At 36.4% G+C, this 25,303-nt stretch overlaps 1 protein-coding gene across 13 annotated transcripts in view; it reads left to right on the plus strand.

Annotated features, from left to right (window-relative positions):
* MLIP (muscular LMNA interacting protein) overlaps positions 1-25,303 on the plus strand; it is a 490,259-nt gene that overhangs the window by 173,943 nt on the left and 291,013 nt on the right. The window contains exon 1 of one of the 13 annotated variants that reach the window (XM_074237226.1): positions 3,185-3,568. The exons of the other annotated variants lie outside the window; for them this stretch is intronic. Coding sequence (XP_074093327.1) covers positions 3,566-3,568 — 3 coding nt within the window. The 5' untranslated portion in view covers positions 3,185-3,565. Of the gene's footprint in view, positions 1-3,184; positions 3,569-25,303 lie in introns of those variants that run through there. 13 annotated transcript variants of the gene reach the window in all.

The following is a 25,303-nucleotide window of genomic DNA, read 5'->3' on the forward strand; positions in this document are numbered from 1 at the left end:
TTTTCAGGTGGCTTCCAGCTCTAGACTTATGCTCATATGAATTGTCCACAAGCTGTTCCATGTAGATTCTTCTTGAAGATCTTCAGTGATGGGAGACTCACTACTTCTTAAGGCATTTCTCTTCTATAAATGAACACTTGTGGTTAAAGTGTTTTGCTCCAAATGGGGCAAACTTCTGAACACTACTTGTTCTCTGTTGTGTCTAGTGAAATTCTCTCCATCTTTCCACATATACACATACACAAAATACATATACACAGATATACACAAGCACATACACTCTCTCTTCTCTCTCTCTCTCTCTCTCTCTCTCTCTCTCTCTCTATATATATATATATATATATATACATAAACACACACATATATAATATTATATATATGAACTCTTTGCTAAGGAACATATGTCTTATGGAGATGTCAGATCCCTGATTAGTTCCTATGACTGGGGCTGGCAGAAATACATGTTATCCCAGCAAAGCTCAAGATTCTTTGAGTAAGGAGCCAAAGGTCATATCTAAATTTTTGGGATGTATATCAGTTTAGCAAATCGAACCCCCTATTAACTCTTCTACTTATATAGTCTTTATGAAACTCTGTGGTTTCTTATCCCAATTCTTACTTCTATAGATAGTTGGGTTCCTAAATAAAAACTGGTGATATTTTCCCCTATGGTTTTAGGGCTACCCAAGGTTTTTCCCCAAATGTTATTAACTTTAGTTCCATTCTAGTGTATTCACTATCCAACAACTCACTTATAATTATTAGTGTGTTTTTTATATCATTCATTACTTTTTGGTCATTAATAATTAATTCATTAATTACAATTGATTGGCATTGTTGCCAATTGGAATAGTTGCTGAAAAAGGTATTATTATATTTCCCAGACCTGTCTAGTTATAACCAGTTCAGATATCACAGAGGCACAGAGGCTTGTACTTCATGAATGGGGGTGGCCCTCTTTGGTTGCCTGCTTCTTTAAAACTGGTGTGATTGAACAGATTATTCTTCTCTAATGCATTTGCCCTCTTTTCTGTTGTGTTCTTTTTGTTAGCTCTTATTTACTTTGCTCAGCAGGTATGCTATGAGCTGGGATCTTTGTTCCCTGGACACAGCAGATAGGAGTGGTTGAAAAGACCCCCCAAAAGAAGTTATAAAATCTATTTCACAGGTTTTAAAGTCTGGTAGCCAGTCTAAAATGACCTAAATTGGGAATGCTCAGACCAGTCTGAATTACAGTAATAATGGAAATTACAAAGTAGTCACTTCAAACATCTGAGGGTGCACTTTCTCTTTAAAAAACTCTGTTTACATGGGGAAAGTGGGCTCAAACTTGAACCAAATTCCTACAAGACATCCTCTCACTAGCAAGTTCATTTCTGAATTGAGTATAGTCAGGTGGATATCTTTTTCTCTTGATTGACTTTGTTACCTACTGGTTCAAGGCAAGTCATGCCTCATTATGTTTGACTGCTAGAAAATTCTGTCCTGTATTCCCATCCCTAGACCTTTGGTTCTCTGACTTTTTGAATTTAATAAGGTAATATTGTTTCTGCTACTCCTTCAACTAAGACCAGGAAAAGGGACAAAGAGAAGAGGTATAAAATTCACCTTAGCTATGAAGCAGTCATGTGGGGAAGTGGGGAAGGGCTCCCCACTCTGAAGTTTATAGCATTTTGTTCTTTTAATTTGAATGAAGTTAGGAAACACAGAGTGATAACTTGAAACTGGCCTTTCATCTCCTCTTAGCCTCACACAGTAGCAACTAAGAAATGGTTTTAATTATTTGCACATTCTCCAAAGTTTGTGAGGGATCAGAATAGGTAAAGCCAGGTGAGTATGCTCATAAAGACTAGCTAGATTCACACTGGCAAGTTCCCCATTATACACATATTTATCAGAGCATTTCATTGCTGTATCAGACACGACAGGAGATGGACAAGATCATCAGAAAGGCAAAGAGTTGGTGGGAGGTGCCCAGGCATGGGTCATTGTTGAAAGATGATAGCAAAATTAGGTCTATCTTAGCCGTTTTTTTCCATTGGAAGACTTGTTCCACCCTGAGAAATCTACAACTCTCCACAGAAAATTTGCTCCTTGGGTACATACTATAGTTGCTTAATTCTGTTGGCAAGCATTCAAGTTTGGTATATTTATCTGTATTGAATCTATTTGTGCTCCACTAATCTATTCTCTCTGATAGATTTGTGACCTAATTGAGAAAGGTAAATGGCAGAGCTAATGGCTGAAAAGATTTTCAGGCTTAGTTTTCTCAGTCTGCCTTATACATTGATGTCAAAATTACTCTGATAAGAAGCATCTGGTCTACTGTTCTTTACTACTACCAAGGGATTGGAATGGTAGGTCATATAGACCAACAAATAATTTATTTTTGGAGAGAAAAGAGCAGTAAACAGAATAGAAATCAAAGGAAGAGATCCATGTAGAAAGGTAATGTATCAATTGGTAAAGCAGCTGTCATGAAAAGAACTGAATTCTATTGTTTCTCTCTTATGTATTTAGAGAAGGTGGCAATAGGCAGATTTCTAGATGGGGTGCTCTTGAGGACATTGGAAAGGTCCATTGTCCAACAAAAATACCTCCCCATCACTCACTGATGTATGAAATTCTGCAATGGAGTAAGAACTTTGTCTTTTGTTAAAAATACAAAAACACCTGGTAGGGGAAACACTAAAGACTTTACAAATTTTATTTATATCTTTTGGTTTTGTTTTTACCTCCATTTCCAAATGCATTCCTTTCCCATTTTGTACCTAGGGACCAATTCCTTGCCACAAAGAATAAAATGAAAAATAAAATAGAAGCAGTTCTGGAAAATACACACACACACACACATCAGCTGACTCCATGTTATAGCCAATGTTTCATCTCCATATTCCTCTACCTCTGCAAAGAAGGGAGGAAAGTGTGTTTTCTTGTCTCTTTCTGGGATTAAACTTGGTCATTATCTTATATAGAATTATTTCCTTTTTTTGTTCTTTCTGTTAAAAATTATTGCAGTTATTATACTAATGTGCACAGATATATGTATAATTTTCTGATTCTGTTTATTCTATTTTGTATTAGTTCACATTTTTCCATACCTCTTTGTATTTTTCATATTCATCTTTTCATTTAGTACTTTAATATCTTGTTATACTGACATGCCACAATTTGCTTAGGCATTCTTCAATCAATAGATTTTTTCCTACATTTCTGTTTTTTATTTTGCTACTATGAAAAGTGTTGTAATAGTATTTTAGTGGGAACATATTTGCATATTAATATAGTAATTTGCATATTAGTATAGAGGAAATACTTCTGGGAAGGCCTTAGAGGTTCTTTACTGAAAAACTGTAACCTAGAGAGAAATGACTAAGGTTATGACCTCTAAATCATCACAATTTGGGGGGTACTGAGATCCCATGAGGCTAAAAGATTTTCCAAGACACATAGGTAGGAAGTCATTGAGGTGACCTTTGAAGACTAGTGTTCCTAATTCCAAGCTAAAGCCATTCATTCTCTATGACTTTTTCCAGTGAGACAGCAATCAACAAGGGAAACCAAGATGGTAAGTTCTTCTTCCCTTTCTACATCACTGACACCCCAGGGGAACTACCACATATTAGAAATATTCTGGATACCAAGGCTATGTGATCTCTCATCCCCAACTTAATTTGATTTTAAAAGCCGATTTAAGTTCAGGTTTCATTACTGGGCATACACAGAAACACATCTACATAGGAGTGTAAGAATACACATTAGGTATTATGACTGTGATCTAGTTTAACTTTTATCTGGAGATTATTATTCCTGTTTAACAACTTCAATAAGCAGTGCTTCAACCCAGGAAGATCATCTTTTAAGACAGTTTTCTTTTTGGCAAGGCAGTGGGATTAAGTGGCTTGACCAAGGCTACATAGCTAATTAGGGGATTTGAACTCAGGTCCTCCTGACTCCAGGGCCAATGCTCTATCCACTGCGCTATCTAGCCACACCAGGACAGGTTTTATTAAGAAAAAAAAAAGACAGGGAAAGAATTCCATCAAGTATTAACTGCCTATGGTACAGGTACTCTGAAGAGAGAAAGCAATATTCAGACCAAATACTTACCTATTCCCATGTTTGTCTTTTCACACATACACACATAAACACATATACAAATATATGTGATGTCTCCCATCCATCTAATAAATGGAAAGTCAGAAAACTGTCTTGAGATAGTTCTGAAACAATGCAATAGGGGATTCTAATTCTCTTTGGATAGCATAAATTATTATGTCATTTAACCTTGGTTGTCCTATATCCAGGGCTATCTCTAGTTGTCCTGATTCATATCTGGTCACTTGACCCAGATGGCTTTGGAGGAGATGAGACCAGTGACTTAGCACACAGCACCTCCTCACTCAAATCCAATTCATGTTCATGTCATGGCTTCACCTCTCTGAGGTCATAGTCTTCTTCAAAAACAGACAAACAACATAATCCCTGCTGCTTTACAAATCACTTGACTTACAAAACCCTGGGAAAGAAAACATCAGTATTCCTGCTTTACAAGGAAGGAAATTGAGGCTTAATCAAAAAAAGTTGCATCTTATTCACAATAATAAGATCATAGTACCATATGTATAAGACACAGCCTTTTTTGGGAAAATTTGGGGTCTAAAAACTGGGAGCATCTTTTTCAGTGGTTGCAGATTTTTCTACTTGGATTTTCTTCTTTTTCCGCACTTGTTGTCTCTGGGCTCATTGTTTTGCATTTGATATAGGTATATTAGATTGTGTTTTGCCATGTTCTGCCTGGAAATGACTCAGAAAAGATTTTTGTACAGTGCTGAATTCAAGTTTAGTGTGATCCAGTTTGCAAAAGTGAATGGAAACCATGCTGCTGAATGAAAGTCCTCCTCCAACTGAGAAAACAATCCAAGACTGACTACAGGAAGAAGAAACCCTACTGAAAATGCTATGACAGAAGAAGGCCGTGAGAAGCAAGCCAGAAAAATGGCCTGAGTTAGAGAAGGAATTGAAGAGATGAATTGAAGAGTGAAGGGCAGTTAAAATTCCTGTATCCACAAAGATGGTTCAGCATGAGGCAAGAAGAATTGCTGATGAAAATGAAGTGACTAATTTCAAAGGAGGACACAATTGGTACTTCAGATTTATGAAATGGAATGGACTAAATATGTGAACATGCACCAGATTTGCCCAAAAGATGCTTGAAAGCTATGAACAAAAGGTCCTTGAATTTCATGATGAATAAAACTCGAGTTCCATAACTTTATGTAATACTTTTTTTCCCCAAATTTCCAGCCCCCAAATTAAGGTGCATCTTAAACATGGAATCATCTTATACATGGGGAAATATTTTAGAGTTGGAAGGATTTGGAAAATAATAGTGCAACAACCAAGCAATCATTTTTTATGAGGCTTTTGTGTAACAAGTGCTAGGAATACAGAGTAATAATGAAATATTCTCTCAAGGAGTTTATAATCTGTCATCTAAAAATTTAGAATTAAAAAAACAGAAGGTTAGAAAGGTGAATTAATTTGGACAGTGATCATCCAGCTACTACAAGGCAGTGTATGATAGTAGAGAGATAGCCTATAACCTATATAACCTGGGTATATCTGGGTTCAAATCATGCCTCTGACTTACCTTGGCTTTGTTACATAGCTATCCTATATGTTGCTCACAGCACAACCAGTGCAGGGAAACCAGATTTAAATGTATTTGGCAAAAGTTTAACAAAATAAATAAAAATAAAATAAAACACAAATAAGTCTGCATTTTAAAACTAAGTCAAGATGTAACCTACAGGGGTCCTTAAGTATGATATGGTAGCTTCCATGTTTATTTGAGTTTGATACTACTGCTCAAGATGACTATTAAGAATATAAATTGCAAATAAGTTATACTAATGAAATCACAGTTCCAAATCCTAGCTACAGAGCTACTACAATAAAAGGCAGGGTTGAGATTCAAACCCAAATCCTCTGATTCCAAACCAGGGCTTTTTCTAAAACATCACAGTTGAAAACAAATTATATTTGCTTTTTCTCTGTAGACTAATTGTCCATATCATGTTTGTATTGGGGTGGCAAATTGGATAATTTGCATAAATACCTTTGTAATGTTGATTACTAGGCCACTGGAAAAAGTCATAGAGAATGAAAGGCTTTAGTTTGGAATTAGTGTTCAAAGGTCATCTCAAGGATTTCCTAGTTATGTGTCTAGGAAAATATTCAATCCCATGAGGGCTCAGTTTCTTCATCTGTAAAAGAAGGGGCTGAACTTGATGGTCTCTAAGGCCCCTTAAAATTCTCAGTTTATGTTCTCAATTCTATGACCCAGAGGTGAAGAAAGATCTTAAGAAAAAAAATCATTAGAATAATAATCATAAGAAAATAAGTTATATTTTGTAGGAAGAAGGAAATGACAAAGATGAACTAAGAGGAAAAATGAGCAAAAGAGAGCAAATAAGAATTAAGAGGTCATGTTACTACAGAAAACTGCTACCTGCTTCTAAATCTTTTCTTTGAGTTTGACACTTTTTAATTCTTAAAAAAGGAAGTTATGGAGTCAGGAAGAGTCATTTATTTTCTTGAGTTCAAACCGGGCCTCAGACACCTAACTGTGTGACCCTGGGTAAGTCACTTCAATCTATTTGCCTCAGTTTCCTTATTTATAAAATGAGTTGGAGAAGAAAATACAAATCACTCCAAAATCTGCTAATCAACTCCAAAATGGCATCATGAAGAATTTTTTTTTTTTTTAACAAAAGGAGAAAGTTATATGCGGCTAGAATTAGGGCATAGGAAAAGAGAGGAGGGAAAAATGATAAGAGCTCTTTACCACAGACTGGTTAAGTAAGTGAAGCATAGACCCAGATTTTTTTTCATATAGAAACATTCCCCAACTTCAAGAAAACGAAGGTTGATTTGTCCTAGATAGTGTTTCCTACATAGGCTGCTATAGGGTGAAAACACAAACTTAATTTCAGACGTACTTATGGAAAAAATAACTTTTGGGGACTGTTCTAACTTATAAGTTCTTTGCCTTTTGCCTCAAGTCTCAAATTTGCCATTGTGCAGTCAGATTTCTCTGTTAAGTAGAGCCTGGAGCCCTACTTAGAGAGTAGGTCCAAAGGGAGAACATCTGGGTGGGCTGAACTTATTTTCTTTTTATTTAATTCAATCGATTCAGCCAAGCAGCTCTCACAGGACTGCTATAGTCTGAACCAAGGCATTATTTTTATGTGAGTTCTTGTACCAGAGAGCAAATCTGTATGCTTCTTCTGCTAATGTGCTTTCCAGATGCTACATATTTAGCTCATTCAGGATGTCCCTGTAATTGAGATAGTAACGATAATAATTCTTTTTATTCTTAATTAAGGTTTTCTAAAAGTGAGAAACCTCTGAGAAACCAGTGAAGTGCCAAAGTTCTTGAGCAAGCCAATATCATGAAGGGAGGAAGGACATAGGAATGTAATTGAATGCAGGGGCCAGAGGACCAGGGAGGGGAAGATAGAGACATCTATTTGAGACCAGGAATTAAGCTAATGAGAATATTGCTATTATTCTTCCCTGACCCCTGGCACTATTACGGGGAATCAAATCTGATATTTAACTCTGAGGGCTTGAACTGGAGCTATGGCTACTGGCTGCATCTTATAATGTGAAATCCATGCCTTTGTTTTCTACTTTCTCCTTAGCCCAATCTCCCCACATTGTAAGTTTTTCAAAATGGTGTCTCCTAAAACATGCTTGTCTTGGCTATATAGAGTGTACTAAAAAAATTTTAAAAACTCCTTTGTTAAATTCTGGTTGGTATTTTTTTGGGGAGAAGATGGGGAATTTGGGATTGATTGTCTAAATGTGATTTCATCAGTGTAAAGAACTTCGTGTGAGGAAGAAGTTCACCTATGCAGATGAACAAAAGCTAAACATCTTAAAATTTGCCTAGGACTCTCAGAGGTTAAGTGACTTGCTCAGAGTCACACAGTTCGTTTGTATCAGAGGCAAGACAAACTTAGGTCTTCACAATTCTAAGACCAGCTTTCTCTTTGAGAGCACATTGCCTCTTGAGGTTTTTAGCTAGTATTGTGTATCACCTAAGGTTATCCTCTCAAGATAGAAATTTATCAAGCTAGGAGATGTCTGGAGCACTCAATTATTTCAAATTATTCAGAAAGAAGTTGCCCCTGGGCAAAATTGGAAGCAGTCAAAACTTGTTCTTTCTGTGCAGCATCTTTCTACTCTGGCATCTAGTGTCTGTCATTTTTTGTGTAGGAGCTCCTAACTAATTAATCAAATCCCATGTTAGCATAGCAGGTAAGAGCACTGGAATCAGGAAAACTTGAGTTCAAATCTTCCCTCAGACACTTTTTAGTCATTTTATTGTTCTTGGTCTCAGTTTCCTCATCTGTGTGATGGAAGTATCCATGACATTTACCCAGCTCTGAGTTTTTGTGAGGATCAAATGAGATAACATATGTACAGTTCTATAAACCATAAAATGGCTATATAAATTCATTTTTCAGTCACATCCAACTCTTCACAACCCTATTTAGGGTTTTCTTGGCAAAGACACTGGAGTGGTTAGCCATTTTCTTCTCTAGCTCATTTTTATAGATGAGAAAACTGAAGCAAACAGGAATTAGTGACATGCCCAGTCACATAGCTAATAAGTGTCTGAAGCTAGATTTGAACTCAAGAAGAATCTTTCTAACTTCAATCCCAGCACTCTGTCCTCTGCACCATCAAGCTGTTTTATAATAGCTAGTAAAATAATTAGACTAATGAGTGATCACACAGAAAAAATTCAGTTCTAGTAGCACAAAAATCTTTTGGTCCAACCATCAATTCCTTGCCTTTTGAGCAAAGTTAATAAACGTATATCTTTGATGCTTTTCTTTTCACTTAGGGATTAGTTTTTCAATGGGAACTTAAGAAGAATTAATAAGATCCAGTTTGATAGGGGAATCAAAAGACACAGACATTCATCTGAACCATCAGAGACTTTGTGGATCAGTGAACTAATATAACTTTAATTACTGAGAGAAATTTATTTCCTAATATTTTGAGAAAGCTGATATCACCTACTTCTAAGATAAAAAAGCCATGGAAACTTTCCTGATCTGGTTTTACTTTGGGGGAAACACTTGATTTTATTTATTTATTTTTAAATAAAGGAAAGATTTTATTTATTTTAAGTTTTACAATTCCCCCCCCCATCTTGCTTCCCTCCCCCCATATCCCAAAGCAGTCAGTCTGTTAGTCTTTACATTGTTTACATTGTATGCATTGATCTAAGTCGAATGTGATGAGAGAGAAATCATATCCTTAAGGAAGAAAAATAAAGTATAAGAGATAGCAAAATTACATAATAAGATAACAGTTTTTTAAAAATTAAAGGTCTTTGGTATTTGTTCAAACTCAAAAAATCTTTTTCTGGATACAGATGGTATTCTCTATGCCCAAAATTATGCCTGGTTGTTGCACTTATGGAATGAGCAAGTCCATTAAGGTTGATCATCACTCCCATGTTGTTGGGGCATACGATGTTCTTCTGGTTCTGCTCATCTCACTCAGTATCGGTCCATGCAATCCTTCCAGGCTTCCCTGAATTCCCATCCCTCCTGGTTTCTAATAGAAACACTTGATTTTATAATATTAAATTTGTTTTTCAAGTGAAGGGTGGTAGGTAATTTGCTTTAAAGATGTAAAGTGTTCCTTAATATAGACTTGGACAAAATTTGCTTCACATAAATGGCCAGTGTCATGGTGCTCCTCTCTAGGGCCTAAGGTCATTTCAACTTCTTGCACCCAAGCTGAGAAGGCTAGAAACCAGAATAAGACTCTGAAAAGTCAAGTCTTGACCTTACTGGTACAAGAAAAGAGGCCCCACTTGAAGAAGAAGAGTGGAGACTCTTCTTTTCACCAGTAGGCCTAGGACTTGGTTTGTCAATGCTCTCTCTTGGTTTCTGGCCCTCATTATCTCCTTTCTTGATCCAGATCTCCTTTAGAGAAATTAGACTCTTATGTTTCAGTTTCCTCATTTTGACAACCCCTCCACCCATCCAATCTAGGCTTTTAAAAGGAGTTACAGCAATGCAAAGAAGAAAAACATAGTGGGGTAAAGGGAGATTTAGAATCTGAACTGGAGAATGGTACATTTTAACATTATAGGCCATATCATTAATAATAATAGCTAGCATTTAAGATTAGGTCTCAAATAGTGCAAATAATGAATCTACTGAAATGGTTGCATGTATACAAGTTGGAACTATTGAAAATCATAATTATATAAAATATGATAATTGGTACTATAGGACCATGGATATATGCAGTATGAATTTTAATTACATTTCCACATCAGTAAATTTATTATTTTCACTAATTTATACCTGACTATATATAGCAATTAAGATTTGCAAGCTTAATATAATGGTAAAATGTTTACAAAACACTGAATTTGCAAAACAAAACAAAATAACCCTATTCTTCCCAAACAAAAAATCTTGTGAAGTAGACAGCAAGAGTATTTGAATGGGGGAAGTGGGAAGAAGATGGGAGGGGTCAAATTTGGAATGTCATTATGGGAACTTGCAGTGAAGAAACTCCTATAATGAAGCAGTTAGGTGAACAGTGTATGTAGAGCATTGGGCCTGAATTTAGAAAGATCTGAGTTCAAATCTGTCCTCAGGCACTTACTAACTTTAGCTGCTATTTGCCTCAGTTTCCTTTTCTGCTATATAGTTGTTGTGAAGATCAAATAAAACAATAATTATAAAGTACTTACTACAGTGTCTCACACAATGTAAATGCTATATAAATGTTAGTTTTCCTTAACTATCAACATCAATAGTACTTGTTACAGTATTGTTATCCTGCTAAATATCTATGGAAACTGAAGCCCAGGGAAATAAGTGACTTGACCAAAGGTGCATAGTAGAAAGACTCAGAGACAAGAATGGCACAAAAATCTTTGTTTCTAACTCGGTTTGCAATTCTCTTCCTAATAATATTTCCTTTCCCCCTAAAACAAATCCCATTTAAGTACCATTTATTCTATTTTTAAAAAGCACTCTATTTAAAGTAATAACATACAAACATTTTTAAAAACTTAAACAAAAATATAGTCCTTGTGCTCAAGGATGAAAAAAAGTGTTGAGAGGGGACTTGGATTCAAATACTGCCTTAGAGGCTTACTAGCTGTGACTCTTTGGGCAAATCATTAACATCAGGCTCTTGGGTTCCTTATGTAAAGTGAAGGAATTAGACCAGATGGTCTCTAAGGTCTCTCTCATTTCTACATATCATCTTATGAAGATATGACATTTTTACACATAAGCATAAAACATTGACTATATAATGAGGGGAAATGATAATATGCCATTTTCCTTCTCCAGCTCATTTTATAGATGTAGAAATTGGGGCCCAAAAGGGGTTAAACGACTTGACCAGAGTCACATAGTGAACAAATGTCTGAGGTCAAATTTGAACTCAGATCTGCCCTATTTCAGGTCCAGGGTTCTTTCCAATGTAAACCTTGCTGGAAGCATTAAACATTTTGGAGCAGAACTGACATATTTAGACCTGAGCATTAGAACACTTCATAGGATAACCCCTTCCCACCTTTCCTGATCTTTTGATACTTTTCTCTTCTCCGTGATCCAGTTAAATGATTTCCTTTTCTTTCCTTTCTTGTGATCTTCCAATTTCTGTTTCTATGATTTTGCTCTAGACTCTGACTAGTATGGAATACTTTTCTTCTTCACTTTTACCTCACAGAATACCTGGCTTCCTTTAGGATTCATCTCATCATAGCATCTTCCTTCCCCATTGATATATTTCAGGTGAATCCTATTCTTATTCTTGGAGAATAAGAATGGATTCCCTCTTTGCTTGTCCTGAAATTCCCTCATTTGAGTCCCAAGCTCACATTCTAATCCTTTCTTTAAGTGTTCATTGGTGTGAAGAACAGGTAGTCTGTTCTTATTTTTAAAAAAATTCTCTTTTATCTATTCCTCTTGAATGACCTTTGACTTTCTTCTTCCAGTGGTGATTGAAGAATCCTCCTTCTAATATCCTCTTTGTTCATCTCTTCCAACCAACTAAACCTGCCTTTTTATTTTTACCAGCAAACCAGATATTCTCCTCCCACCTCATAATATGACCTAAGCAGACATAAGTCTATTTGAGTTTATTCATCATTGTTGCTACCAGGTCCACATGCTAAACCAATCATTCCTGCTTTATCTTTGAAACTACTGCCCTTTGGTGACCCATTCAGTTTTCTGAGACTATTGACCATGTCCTAATAAGGATTCATGTTTCTATAGTATTAAAAAGCACTCTATTTTTAAAAGTTTATCATGGACCTTTAAAAAAATATCTTATTCTCAATTCCTAGCAACTCTCCCCTCGCAAAAGAACACTTTTGTTGTTGTTAAGTACAGCCAAAAAAAAACAGATCAGCAAATTATCCATATTTGAAAATGTGTGCTTCATTTATCTATTTTATTTTATTTTTTTTGCAATCTGAAAAGCACTGACTTTTTTATTCTCATTTTGTAAAAATTTTTTTTTTTACATTAATAAAATATTCTTGTTTACAAGTAAACAAAATACCCCTCCCCCCATGAATATAGATAGACTTGCTTGGGTGAAAAAAGTAAAGGGGAGATAAAAAAATTAAAATTAAAAAAAATAATAGCAATAATTGTAGGTATGGCCAGGTGGCACAATGGACGAAGCTCCAGCCCTGGAGCCACGAGCACCTGAGCCCACATCCAGCCTCCTAAACCCAACAATCACCCAGCCGTGTGACATGCAAGCCACCCGATCCCCACTGCCTCGCAAACACCAAAAAGAAAGAAAAAAAAGACCCAAAATAAAATAAAATAGTAATAATAGTAGGGGTGGCTGGGTGGCAGACAGAGCATTGGTCCCTGAGCCAGGAGCACCTGGGTCCACATCCGGCCCCAGACACCCAAAGATCACCCTGCTAATGTGGCCCAAGGCAGGCCACCCAGCCCCACTTGCCCTGCACCCTCCCCCAAATAATAATAACAAAAAATGTGCTTCAGTCTTTGTTCCAACACCAACAACTCTGTCACGGGTGGATCACATTCTTTATGATAAGTCCATCACAAAAGTTACTTCCATATTTTTCAATGTTGCCATTGCTGATTGCAACTCCCTCCTTTCTTATTTCTCCACTACCATGTACTATATTTTCTCTTTTCTTTCACTCTGACTGCTGTAGGGTCGCTGAGTGGCGCAGCAGACAGATCCCTGGTCCTGGGGCCAAGAATCCCTGAGCCCCCATACCACCCCTTAGGACCAGACTCCACCTGGCCCTATGGTCCTGGGCAGGCCTTTCAATCCCAGCCCCTTGCAAGAAGTAAAAAAGAAAATGTGTTATATCTGACCACTCTCCCCCCATGGTCCATCCTCTCCTTTATTCACATCTCCACTCCTTCCCCTGCTCCCCCCTCCTTCTTACTCTAGATGACTATACCCCATTGAGTATATTTGCTGTTTCCTCTCCTAGCCATCTCTGATGAGAGCAAAGGTTCCCTCATTCACCCTTGCCTCCCCCCTTCCATATCATTGCAATAGCTCATTGTAATAAAAAAATCTTATTATGTGAAATATCTTGGACTATTTCCTCTCTCCTTTTTCTTTCTCCCATTCCATTTCCCTTTTTTTCCTATTGACTCCATTTTTACACCATATTTTATCTTTGAATTCAGCTTTCTCCTGTGCTTCAACTATAAAAGCTCCCTCTACCTGCTCTATTAACTGAGAAGGTTTATATGAGTATTATCAGTGTCATTTTTCTATGCAGTTCATCCTCATTAAGTCCCTCATATTCCCCCCCGCCACCAATCTCCATGCTTCACCTGAGTCCTGTATCTGAAGATCAAACCTTCTGTTCAGCTCTGGCCATTCCAAAAGGAACATCTGAAATTCCCCTGGTTCATTGAAAGTCCATCTTTTTCCCTGGAAGAGGACATTCAGCCTTGCTGGGTAGTTCATTCTTGGCTGCATTCTAAGCTCTTTTGCCTTCCAGTATTTTGTATTCCAAGCCCTATGAGCTTCCAATGTAGCTGTTGCTAAGTCCTGTGTGATCCTGACTGCGGCTCCACGATATTAGAACTGTGTCTTTCTTGCTGCTTGTAGTATTTTCTCTTTGACTTGGGAGTACTGGAACTTGGCTATAATATTCCTAGGGGTTGGTTTTTTAGGATCTCTTTCTCAGGGGGATTGGTGGATTCTCTCCATTTCTATTTTACCCTCTGCTTCTAGAATATCAGGGCAATTTTCCTGTAGTAATTCTTTGAAAATGAGGTCAAGGCTCTTTTCCTGATCATGACTTTCAGGTATTCCAATAATTTTTAAATTATCTTTCCTGAGTCTGTTTTCCATATCAGTTGTTTTTTCAATGAGATATTTCACATTTTCTTCTAATTTTTCATTTTTTTGCTTTTGAAGTATTGATTCCTGATTTCTGGTAAATTCATCAATCTCCCTGAATTCTATTCTTTGTCTAAAGAATTTGTTCTCCTCAGAGAGTTTTCTTATCTCTTTTTCCATCTGGCCAATTTTGCTTTTTAAACCATTCTTCTCCTCAATAACTTTTTGAACTGTTTTATCCATTTGACCTAAGCTGGTTTTTAGCATGCTATTTTCTTCAGCATATTTTTGGATTTCCTTGACTAAGCTGTTGACTTCATTTTCATGTTTTTCCTGCATCTCTCTCCTTTCTTTTCCCAGTTTTTCTTCCAACTCCCTCATTTGATTTTCAAAGTCTTTTTTGAGCTCTGTCGTAGCCTGAGCCCAATTTCTGTTTTTCTTGGAGTCTTTAGATGCAGGAGCTTGTGCTTCCTCATCTTCAGACTGAGTGTTTTGATCCTTCTTGGGCTCATTTGCAAAATATTTCTCAATAGTCTTCCTTTTGTTTCTCTGCTTGCTCATTTTCCCAGCCTGAGCCTGGTTTTGGGGTGTTTCCCGAGCTTTTGGGACACTCCCACAAGGGTCTCAGTGTGTGAGGCTCTGTCTTCCCTCCTGGTCTGTGAATGACCATAAGCACCCCCTCTGCCACAGGGCTGAGTTGGGGTGGGGCTGCTGTTCTATTGGGGGGGGGGCGTAGACTGAGATAAGGATCTGAATGTGGTCAGAGCCCCAAAGTCCTGTTCCAGAGGCAGAGGACAGAGCTCTGCAGTCTCTCTTCACTCCCCTCCCTCAGCTCAATGGGCTCATGCCCTGGGGGCTCCTGCTTGCTGGCTCTGCCTGCTTCTGTTTCCGGATCTGGGTTGCTGAAAGACCAGGCTGCTTGCTGTGTGCCCTGAGGGCTGGGCTCCACGTGTTCACTCTTGCAGAGGTCCCCCGCTGTTCCCCCACTTTGTCCCCGGTGCTCCCCGGAGTGCAGCTCAGGAGACTCCCCGGCTGCTGTGAGCTGTGACTCCCAGCGCCCTGGGGCTGCCTCCAGGAGGCTGAAGTTCTTTCGCTCTGGCGGGGCACCCCTCTGGCAGGCCGCCCCTCTGACCCCGGGGAGCAGAGCCTTTCTGCTCTTTTCCAGGTTACCTTGAGTAGGAGAACTGCCTCACTGGGTCCCTCTGTGGGTTCTGTCTCCCGAAAATTTAGTTAGAGTCCTTAGCTTATGAGTTTTATCAGAGAGCTCCTAAGACTCGATTCCTTCTTGTCACCATCTTAGCTCCGCCCCCCAGCAATGATTTATCTATTTTAATTTAGCATCTCTCCTCTTAGACAGGGAATTCATCATCAATTCTCATATCATTATAGGTTCCTGAATTAGTTAGAATCTGGATATCTTTTAGTATTGTTTTCCCTTACAGTATTATGGTCATCATATAAACTGTTGTCTTGATTTTGCTTACTTAATCTTCTATTAGTTCTTAAAAGTCTTCCCAAGTTTCTCTGAATTCTTCATGTTTATAAATTTTTTACTGAGCTAGAATATCTATGTTCAAATGATGCTTTTTCTATTTAATATTTGTGGCTTCAGGCATATTACTTAATCTCAATGAGCTTTAGGTAGGCCCTTTTATAAAATGAAGATTGTACTATTTGACTGCTAGGATTTCTTCCCAGGCTACTATGCATCATGCTTTCTCAACTTGAATTCTCACCTCTATATCCTGTATTTATAATGTAGCCTTCACTAATGGGTCCCTTATTTCTGATGATTGACCCAGGCCTCCTCTGAATTCTGGGGTTTGCTTCAGATGTGGTCATCAGGCAAATAATCACTCTTTCCTTTTCTGTTGTTTCTTAGTCCTTTCCATCTGTATCTTATTCTTCAGGCCTCTAATCTGAAATTTTCTTGGCAAAGACATTGGAGTGATTTGTAATCTCCTTCTCCAATTCATTTTACAGATAAGAAATCTGAGTTCAATAAGACTAAGTGACATGTCCACAAACTTAGGTTGGATTTGAACTCAGGAAGAATTGAGTCTTCCTAATTGCATCTTTCTCTATTCTTTGGGTCACCTAGCTGGCCCTTTCCTTTCCTTCTTCATTAAAATATAAAAGGCAGGGATTATATTGATTCTTGACAGAATTTGTGTCACACAACTTAGCACAGTATTTTGAACAAATGCTTTTTCTGTCATTATATTCTTATATTTCAAGTCATCCATTTCTCAATCAATGCCCTTCCATTTTTCTGGGTCATCATTGTATACAATTTTTTTTTTTCACAATACTGTAAGGTAGGATAGTATAAGTTGCCAAGACAATAATGGATACCTTTCTGAATCAGATTGTCATTAAAACAGAATAATTAGATACTATTAGATGAAAATGATGGAATGCTTGGGGGGAAATGACCACATCCTCTCATGTTCATGATACAGGAGAGAAAAGTAAGACAACAGTCTGACATGCACCCATATTTTGAGAGAGTTAATTTCAAAGAGTTCAGGAGACTAAGTAAACTCCTAAAGATTAAAATTCTACAAGGGTACAAGGGAAGTCAGTTCAGTAAGGATGGGTAATTCTCAAGAATAAAATTCTGAAGATACAAAAGAAAGCAATTTCAGTGAGAAGGAAAAACTTGAGTCATCTGAATAGATTGATATGTAAGCTTTAGGAAACTAGCAAACTAATGCAGATTAAAGAAAAAAAGAATACAGAAGCAAGGACATTTAAGAGAAGTTGAAGATAACAGCATAGCATCAGGAATGTTAATGCTCAGAATGAACTGAGTCTGACAAGAAAAAACAAGTAAAAAAAATTCTCCCACCCTTTCAATTATTTTTAGAAAGGAGAGTGCCATTCTTTAGGTGGAAAGGACAATGTCAATAAACAAAAGAGAGAAAACAGAACTCCTCAATTCTGATTTTACTCTCTACTATGGAGACTGACTTCTGTGTAAAAATTAAAACAAAAATGGCTAATGAAGTTTTTAGGGAAGATATTTGTAAAGAGAAAGTTAAGATGATTTAGCTGTAATTGATGATTTCAAGTCACGGGGCCCAGATGAATTGAATTCTTAGGGAAGGAAGAAATTGGTAAAGGTCATCACCAATTCTTTATCTGTGATTTTTGAAATATCATGGAGCACTTCAGAGGTATCACAGGACCAGAGAAGGGCAAATATCTTTCCAATTTTGGAGGGGAAAAAAGAGGGAAGAATAGCTTCTGAAAGTGATGAAGAAGAAAGTCACTTTTAATTTGGAAAAAAATTTAGTTTGAAAAGAGATGGTTGATGAATAATGAAGAAGAAGACTATCATTACAATGAGTCAGAAAGACTTCTCTAAGAACAAGTCATGCCAAACTAGTCTTATTTTCTATTTCAATTAGTTTACAACAATAATACTTTAGGGGAATGTTATGGCCATAATTCCCTTTATTTTAATAAAGTATTTTGGTGGAAATGATGTAGAAATGAGTTAGGTAGTAATATGGAACTGGCTGAAAGGTTGGACCCAAAGAGTAATTGTCAAAAGGGTAGAAGGTCTCTGGCTGAGTGGCATGGGGAATTGGCTTAACTTTATTCTACTAAATATTTTAATCAAGTTATTGGATAAAGGTATGCATTTGTTTCAAATTTGCAGATAGCACAATACTGGTAGCAATATGGGTTGACAGAATCTGGTTGGATTTGATGACACCTTTGATCCCTTCTGACCAAGGCCTATGATCTAATAAGAAGACATTCAATAAGGAAAGATATAAAATCTTATATTTTAATTAAAAAAACTATCTTTCTTTAAGATATGTCATAAAAATTGACCAAGAGTTTATTGATAAGTACTGCTCCCATGCACAAGTTGCCAGAATTAATTCAGTGTTTGAAGACTCCCAAGGAAAATGTGGGGAAGAAAAGGTTTTAGAATACTTACTAAACTAACAGATCTTAAGACTGTTGTGCTGACTTCATTATTGTATGCCTGTAAAAACTGGACAGTATACCATTGCTATGCCAGGAAACTGAATAGCTTCCATTTATTTTAGGAAGTTTTAGGAAGATTCTAAAGATCATCTCACAAGATAAGGCAAACTGCTTTAGAGAGTGCAGCTCCAATGGGTTGGCCGTGTTGTTTGAATGTCAAACATATGTTTGCCTAAAAGACTATTTTAGGGAGAGTTCACACAAGGCAGGCACTCACATGGTGATCAGAAGTGATATAAGAATTCTCTCAAGATCTCTCTGGAGAATTTTGGAATAAACTGAATGATATGGGAGTCACTGGCAATAAACAGCTCAGCAAGGCACGGCCTTATCAAAGAAGCATTGTGTTCTATGAATGAAGTGGAATTGAGGAAGCTCAAAAGAAATGCGAGATGGGCAAGTTTAGACATTTCTACTTCAAATGTTTGCATGGACTATTTGTGACTGACCTACATTAGAGCCTTTCAGGCTCATATTGATTTAATCAACCAGTCAGATTCATTGTACATTGACTTTGCATATTGATGTCATTTTGATAGAATAATAAACAAGTAATTACTTAGAATAGTAAACAACCAAATAATCAAATAGCTTACTGCTTATTATGTTTACTATATAGTCAGAATATAGATCTGTAATACACTAAAATCAGTGGACCCTAAGCAATCCTTTTTAGCAATTTTAATACAAGGCAGGATAGATATAAATTAGGAATTATATAGAGGAAAGAAGGAAAAGGTAAAAATCTGCTCTTCAAAGAACAGATACCAGAGGAGGACCTCTTTTGGATAAAATAATAAACTTTTCAGTAACATTAGGGATAAAGCTGAAATTTGCAGACTAACTCTTAATGCTGGAGCATTACCAGTTACTTGATATGCTTTTCTTAAGTAAATAGAGGTAATAAAGAAGGGCCACAAATTCTCTTAATTAATCACTTAATCATAGGAGCTAAAGCTAATTTCTATGTGCTCTAGCTAGTGGTGACTTGCTATCTTAAGCAAATGCTAGAAGCAAGGCTCCTAATATGTAAACTTATGATGATATTTCCTTGCCTGTCTACTGTCAAGGTAAGACAATGTTATATTGATGCAACACACATTAAGCAATACTAAATTTCATGACAGAGAGATTGTAAAGTATAGTAGATAATAATAATAACAATAACAAAATTACTATTGTTATTATTACTAAAATAATAATTTTCTCATTAATTTTATGGCAGGCACTGTGCTAAATACTTTACAATTATAATCTCATTTGATTCTTACAACAACCACATGAGGCAGGTGTTATTATTATCAGTACTTGCCTATGTTCATGTCTCATTTGTTTGTTGTTTTCAATTCTGGAAGACACAGTTAAAGGATACTTGAAGAGAGATTATAATTTAAAGATTCTGATGGACAGCATCCAGAGGAGTTCTATTACGATAGGGAAAAGTTTTGAGTCCACGACATATGACAATCAATTGAAGGAACTTTGAGATGTTAGAGAAGACCCTTACGGTTGTCTGGTGATTTTTTCAGACTCTATACGATCCCTTTAGGGTTTACTTAGCAAAGATATTGGAGTCCTTTGCCATTTCCTTTTCTTGCCCTTTATACAGCTGAGGAAACCGAAGCTAACAGGGTTGTGTCTTGCCCAGGTAGTAAATATCTGAGAATGAATTTAAATTCAGACCTTCCTTACTCTAGGCCAAGCAGTTTATTCACTGAGCCACTTGACCTAAAAGAAGATTCAGCAGAACATAATAGAAGATTTCAAGTCTTTGAGGAAGAATTGGCCTTGTTCTGTTTAGCTCTTGGGGTAGAACTAGGACCTTTGACCAGAATCTACAAAGAGGAAAATTTAGGCTTCAGGCAGAGTCAAATAATCTAGGGTAGACTGGGCTGCCTTGGGAGACAGTGAATTCATTTTTTGCTGGAGGTCTTAAAATAGAGGATGGATGGTGACTTGATGAGTCATGGAATATAGTATTCCTTTTCATGCATAAAGTTGGACTAGGTGGCTGATTAGACCCCTTCCAGTTTTGAAATTCTTATATCTCTAGCTTGGATACTGCTTTGAATTCTAATCCTCAGGTCACAGGAAAGAAAAACTCTCTTTAACTCAGGTGTTCCCAATGGAAAAACATAATGTGTGTTGCATCAATATAGCATTGTATTCTTACCTTGACAGTAGACAGGCAAGGAAATATCATCATAAGTTTACATATTAGGAGTCTTGTTTCTAGCATTGCCTCATTTCTAGAAGGTATTATATTCAGGAGATGTAATTCTAATTGTGACACTCCCCCTGAAACTCTCTTGCTCTTCCAGGAATATAAGTGGGGAAGAGTTTGTGGTTTGGCATAAATAATTCACTTTGATCCTCAGAATTGCATTGATTCCTGTCCTGTTGAACTAAAATCAGCAGGACTATATCAAAACCATCTCTGAACTAAAACCAAATTGTTCCAACATTGCATTTGTTTCAAAATTTTATTTTTGAATTGCCCAACTCCCAATCCTCAGTTGAAGAGATATCCCTTCCAACAGTATCATCTTTGTACACTTACCACTATATTTAATTCCTGTCTTCCTTAATTCCAGATTTTATTTATTAGCAGCTCCATTAAAAATACCCTATTTTAATCTTGACAGACTATATGACCCTGGATAAACATCTGGCCTTGGAGTCAGGTGGGTGACCCTAGGTGAATCATTTAACTTTTAAGCACCTAAGGCATCTTTCTAATTAACAGTAGTTGCTGATCTTCATTAATAGGGGGAATTTGCTCAGAGGAATTTCTCACATACATGAAATCACAGGTTCTTTATCTTCCCTCACAACACCCCCCCCCTCCCATGCCAATCTTAAAATATATTGTTCAAAGAAATAAAACTGAATTTTGAGTGAACTTATTTTTTATTCTTACTTTAATTATGCTAATCTAAGCATTAAAGAGTAGATGAAAAGTGGTTCAGGCAATGCCTTAACAGAAGGTTTTCCAGCTGGAATTTTATTGCCCCTGGGATAACTTTCTCCTGCCACCACTCAGGAAAATAAATAATTCTCCTACTAAAAGTATACCCTTAAGTCCTCTTCTAAAGGCCTCTCTTGGGATGGCACATGAATTGTGCCCACTCCAGTTTAAAAGACTTAACTCTTGAAAGTACACAGATTGCTTTCAAACAGCACTATTCCCACTTGTTCTCATGGGTTATGAGTATACCTCTGGTGATACTTCCCAGATTTATATATTCATCTTCAGACTCTGCCCTGAGGTTTAGTCTTGGATCTTCAAATGCCTACTGGACATTTCTAACTGGATTGTCCCATGATCATCTTGATTGCCCTCCTCTGCAAATTCATAGTAGAGAAGTGAAAACAATGAGTGACACTTAAATGTAATGATGCCTTAGTGGAGGCAAATTTTAGCCAGGTATCAAAGGAAGTGGAAGGTTATATAGTAAGTCTTGTGTCTTAAGTGATTAAGAGCTGAGTTTCATCCCATTTCAGAGGAAATAGAAGGTTATTAAATAGGAATATATAAATCTTGTATGCTGGAGATGGCAAGATCATTTTGATAGCAATGAAGAACAACAATAAGGAATGAAGTCATCAAGAATAAATAGGGAAAGTGACTTGTAAAATATTTTGAAGACAAGTTCAGTGATTACGGAATTATCGAGACCAACAGCATTTATCCCTTTCTTATGGACTTAGTGACTTCATGTGTCTAACAAATGGGATGGACGTGGACAAGAAGATGTCTTAAGTCTATGATCTCTGTGAGCAATTTTAGATTCCTGAGTCCGAGTTTAACATGAAAATGATTGGAAAGGTCACATTCCTTATTGAGGATAGTATGTAACACAGATTAAGAATAATTAGATTTGGAAGAGTCTTGCTATGTGACTTTTACAGTGATCTAGAAATAAAGTTCTGAACTAAAGTGGTAGCTCTGTAGACCAAAATAAAGGGTTGATCTCAGGGAGAAGTAACATAATTATAACTGATATTTATTTAGTGTTTTGAAGTTTATATAAAGGCTCAACAAAATCATCTCATTTGAGGCTTAAAACAATTCTAGCAGGTAGGAAATACAGGTTATCATTTTTTCCCCATTTAATGGATAAGGAAATTGAGACTCAAGGAGTTTAAATGATGTTTCCATGACCATTAAATTAGTAAGAGTCAGAGATGGGGTCCAGATTTAACATCCCTCTACCACTAATAATTACTAATAAGGTTTGCAAGATTCTTAACATTTTTCAGTTGATCCTAAAAACAACTCAACTTTTTAAGGTATGCAGTACAACTAATATCACCATCTTTTTTCAAGAGAGTAAATGAAGCAGAAATACTGTATTTTCCCATGTATAAGAAGCACCTTAATTTTGGGACCCAAAAATTGAAAAAAATGTATTACATAAAGTTATTGAACTCAAGTTTTATTCATTATAAAATTTATACAACTCATCACTGTCAAAAATTCCATCCATTAGCTTGTCCTCATCTGTGTTTGATGATGAATCACTGTCTTAGGAGGGGCTCTGACTGCTCTCCTGCCTGTGCTATGATCTGTGGTTGACAGAAGCACTCCCTGGCCAAGTCTGGTGTATAGACACATGTTTAGTCCATTCTATTTTGTGAACCTGAAGCATCAATTGTGTCCTCCTTTGAAAGCAGGACATGAAAGTAAAAAAAAAATCTTCAACCACTGTATGATGCTCCCAGTTTTCAGACCCCAATTTTTTCAAAAAAGGGTATGTCTTATACATGGGGAAATGCAGTATTTGATGATAAATTTGATGGCTGGGGCAAAGAGAAAGTGAAATTGTTTCTAAGATTGTGAGTTATTAGATAGCTAATAAAATGGGAAGTTTCTAGACATTCTAATCCCTCCTAGACACTTGGAGGAAGTAGCAAAATGACTTGGAAATTTATATGCAGGGAAGGATGCTAGACACTGTTTCAGGACCTAAACACTGCCTTGAATCAGCAAGTCTGTGGTCCATGTAAGGGGTTGGGGTCACTATAAAATAGAGAAAAATTATAGTATTATCTGACAGAGCTGTTGAGCAAATGAAATATGTGTAAGTGCTTTGAAGACCTTAAAACAATGTCTAAATGTGAACTATCATCATCATCATCATCATCATTGTTATTACTATTTTTTGTTTTTGCAAGGCAATGGTGTTAAGGGACTTGCCCAAGGTCACACAGCTAAGTAAAAATTTAGTGTCTGAATCTGAATTTGAACTCAGGTCCTCTTGACTCCAGGGTCCATGTTCTATTCACTGCATCATCTAGCTGCCCCCATCATTACCTTTTAAAATTTAATATCTAAATTATTTAAAACATTAAATTATTTAAATTAATTCAATTAAATTAAAAATTTAAAAAGATTTAAATAACTTAAAATTAAAATATTTAAGATATTAAATTATTTAAATTAAATTAATTAAATTTAAAAATTTAAAAATATTTAATTTAAATTAATTAAATTAATTAAAATATTTAAATTATTAAAAAAACTTTTCCAACTACATTGCAATGGTAGTTTTTATCAACATTTTTTGTTTTGCAATGCATATTTTTCCTTTCTTTCTCCTTTCCTTCCCACTCCCCTGACAGAAAACAATATAGAATCTACATATATAACCATACTAAACAGATCCACATTGTTCATAATAACATTATCTTTTAAGATTACTTGAAAACTTAGCAAAAGTTTGTAAGAATACCAGTGGTTCTGTGTATTGAACATTCTTAAATATAACATCTTTGTGTCCTGATGAATTATTAAGTCCTTCATGAATTATTGTCTTTTCCTTTGAAATTCTTTAATTTTATTAGTTGAATTAGTTTTAAAATTCAGCCAAAAATGGGCTTCAGAATCTATACTAGGAAAATGGCATTCAGAATAGAAATTTCAGGGGAATGAAGTACTGGTAATTTGTCAACCTGGCTACTTTTTGTAATATAACTTGACTAAAATCTGGCACTAAATACCCTTGAGAGAAAATTAAAAATAGAATGAGTTTCAGTTTCAGAAAGTGAATTCCTGAAGTGTCTCCCCTTTCCTTTTCATTCAATTAATCAGTTCTGTTGTCATTTTTAAAATGGAGATGCTATTTACACCAAGACTATGAGATTGAAATGGAATGGAAAGCTGAGCTTCTGTTGGGTCATACTGTTTTAGGGGCCAATGATTGGATTGGCCATTTCAATGTAAATAAAAACTCCCTGTCCCAGAAACAGTGGAAAAGAACTAAAAGATTTAGTTCCCACTTTTCACTCCTGGAAGAGCTAAATTTATAACAAAAAGGTCTCATGTTTGATCCAACTGGCATCTGGTAACCTTATTTTGACACCTTAAGAGTGGCATCTAAACTATACAAATCCTACAATAGTGTTTTGCCAATGGAATGTATTTCATTTCAATGGTCCATTTATGGGATTTATAGAAAGAAAGTGACTTAGAAATAATCTAATGACCTAAATGTGACCCAGAGTCACACGGCTAGTATCTGAGGGAGAACATGAACTCAGATACTCTTAAGTCTAATTCTGATGCCCCATCTACCATGCATTTGCCTTTTGTGTGCAAAAGTATTATAATTATATATGGGCATAGCTTTCCCTGACCAAATGTAGTTTAGTGGACAGAAAGTTAGTCTTGGAATAGGGAAGACCTTGGTTTAAGTTCTACCTCTGACATGTCTAGTCTGTGTTATTCTGGGCAAGTGACTTAATATCCTAGTTCCTAGGCAACTTCCTAAGACATAAAATTCAAAGAAAATGTTAACCTGAACTGATAGATGAAGTTTTCTCATCTTGTTGCTCTCACCAATGAAATTACAAGCTTGCCTTTAAAAAATCCTTC

This window comes from Macrotis lagotis, chromosome 5 (assembly GCF_037893015.1).
Source record: "Macrotis lagotis isolate mMagLag1 chromosome 5, bilby.v1.9.chrom.fasta, whole genome shotgun sequence".
Classification (NCBI taxonomy): domain Eukaryota; kingdom Metazoa; phylum Chordata; class Mammalia; order Peramelemorphia; family Peramelidae; genus Macrotis; species Macrotis lagotis.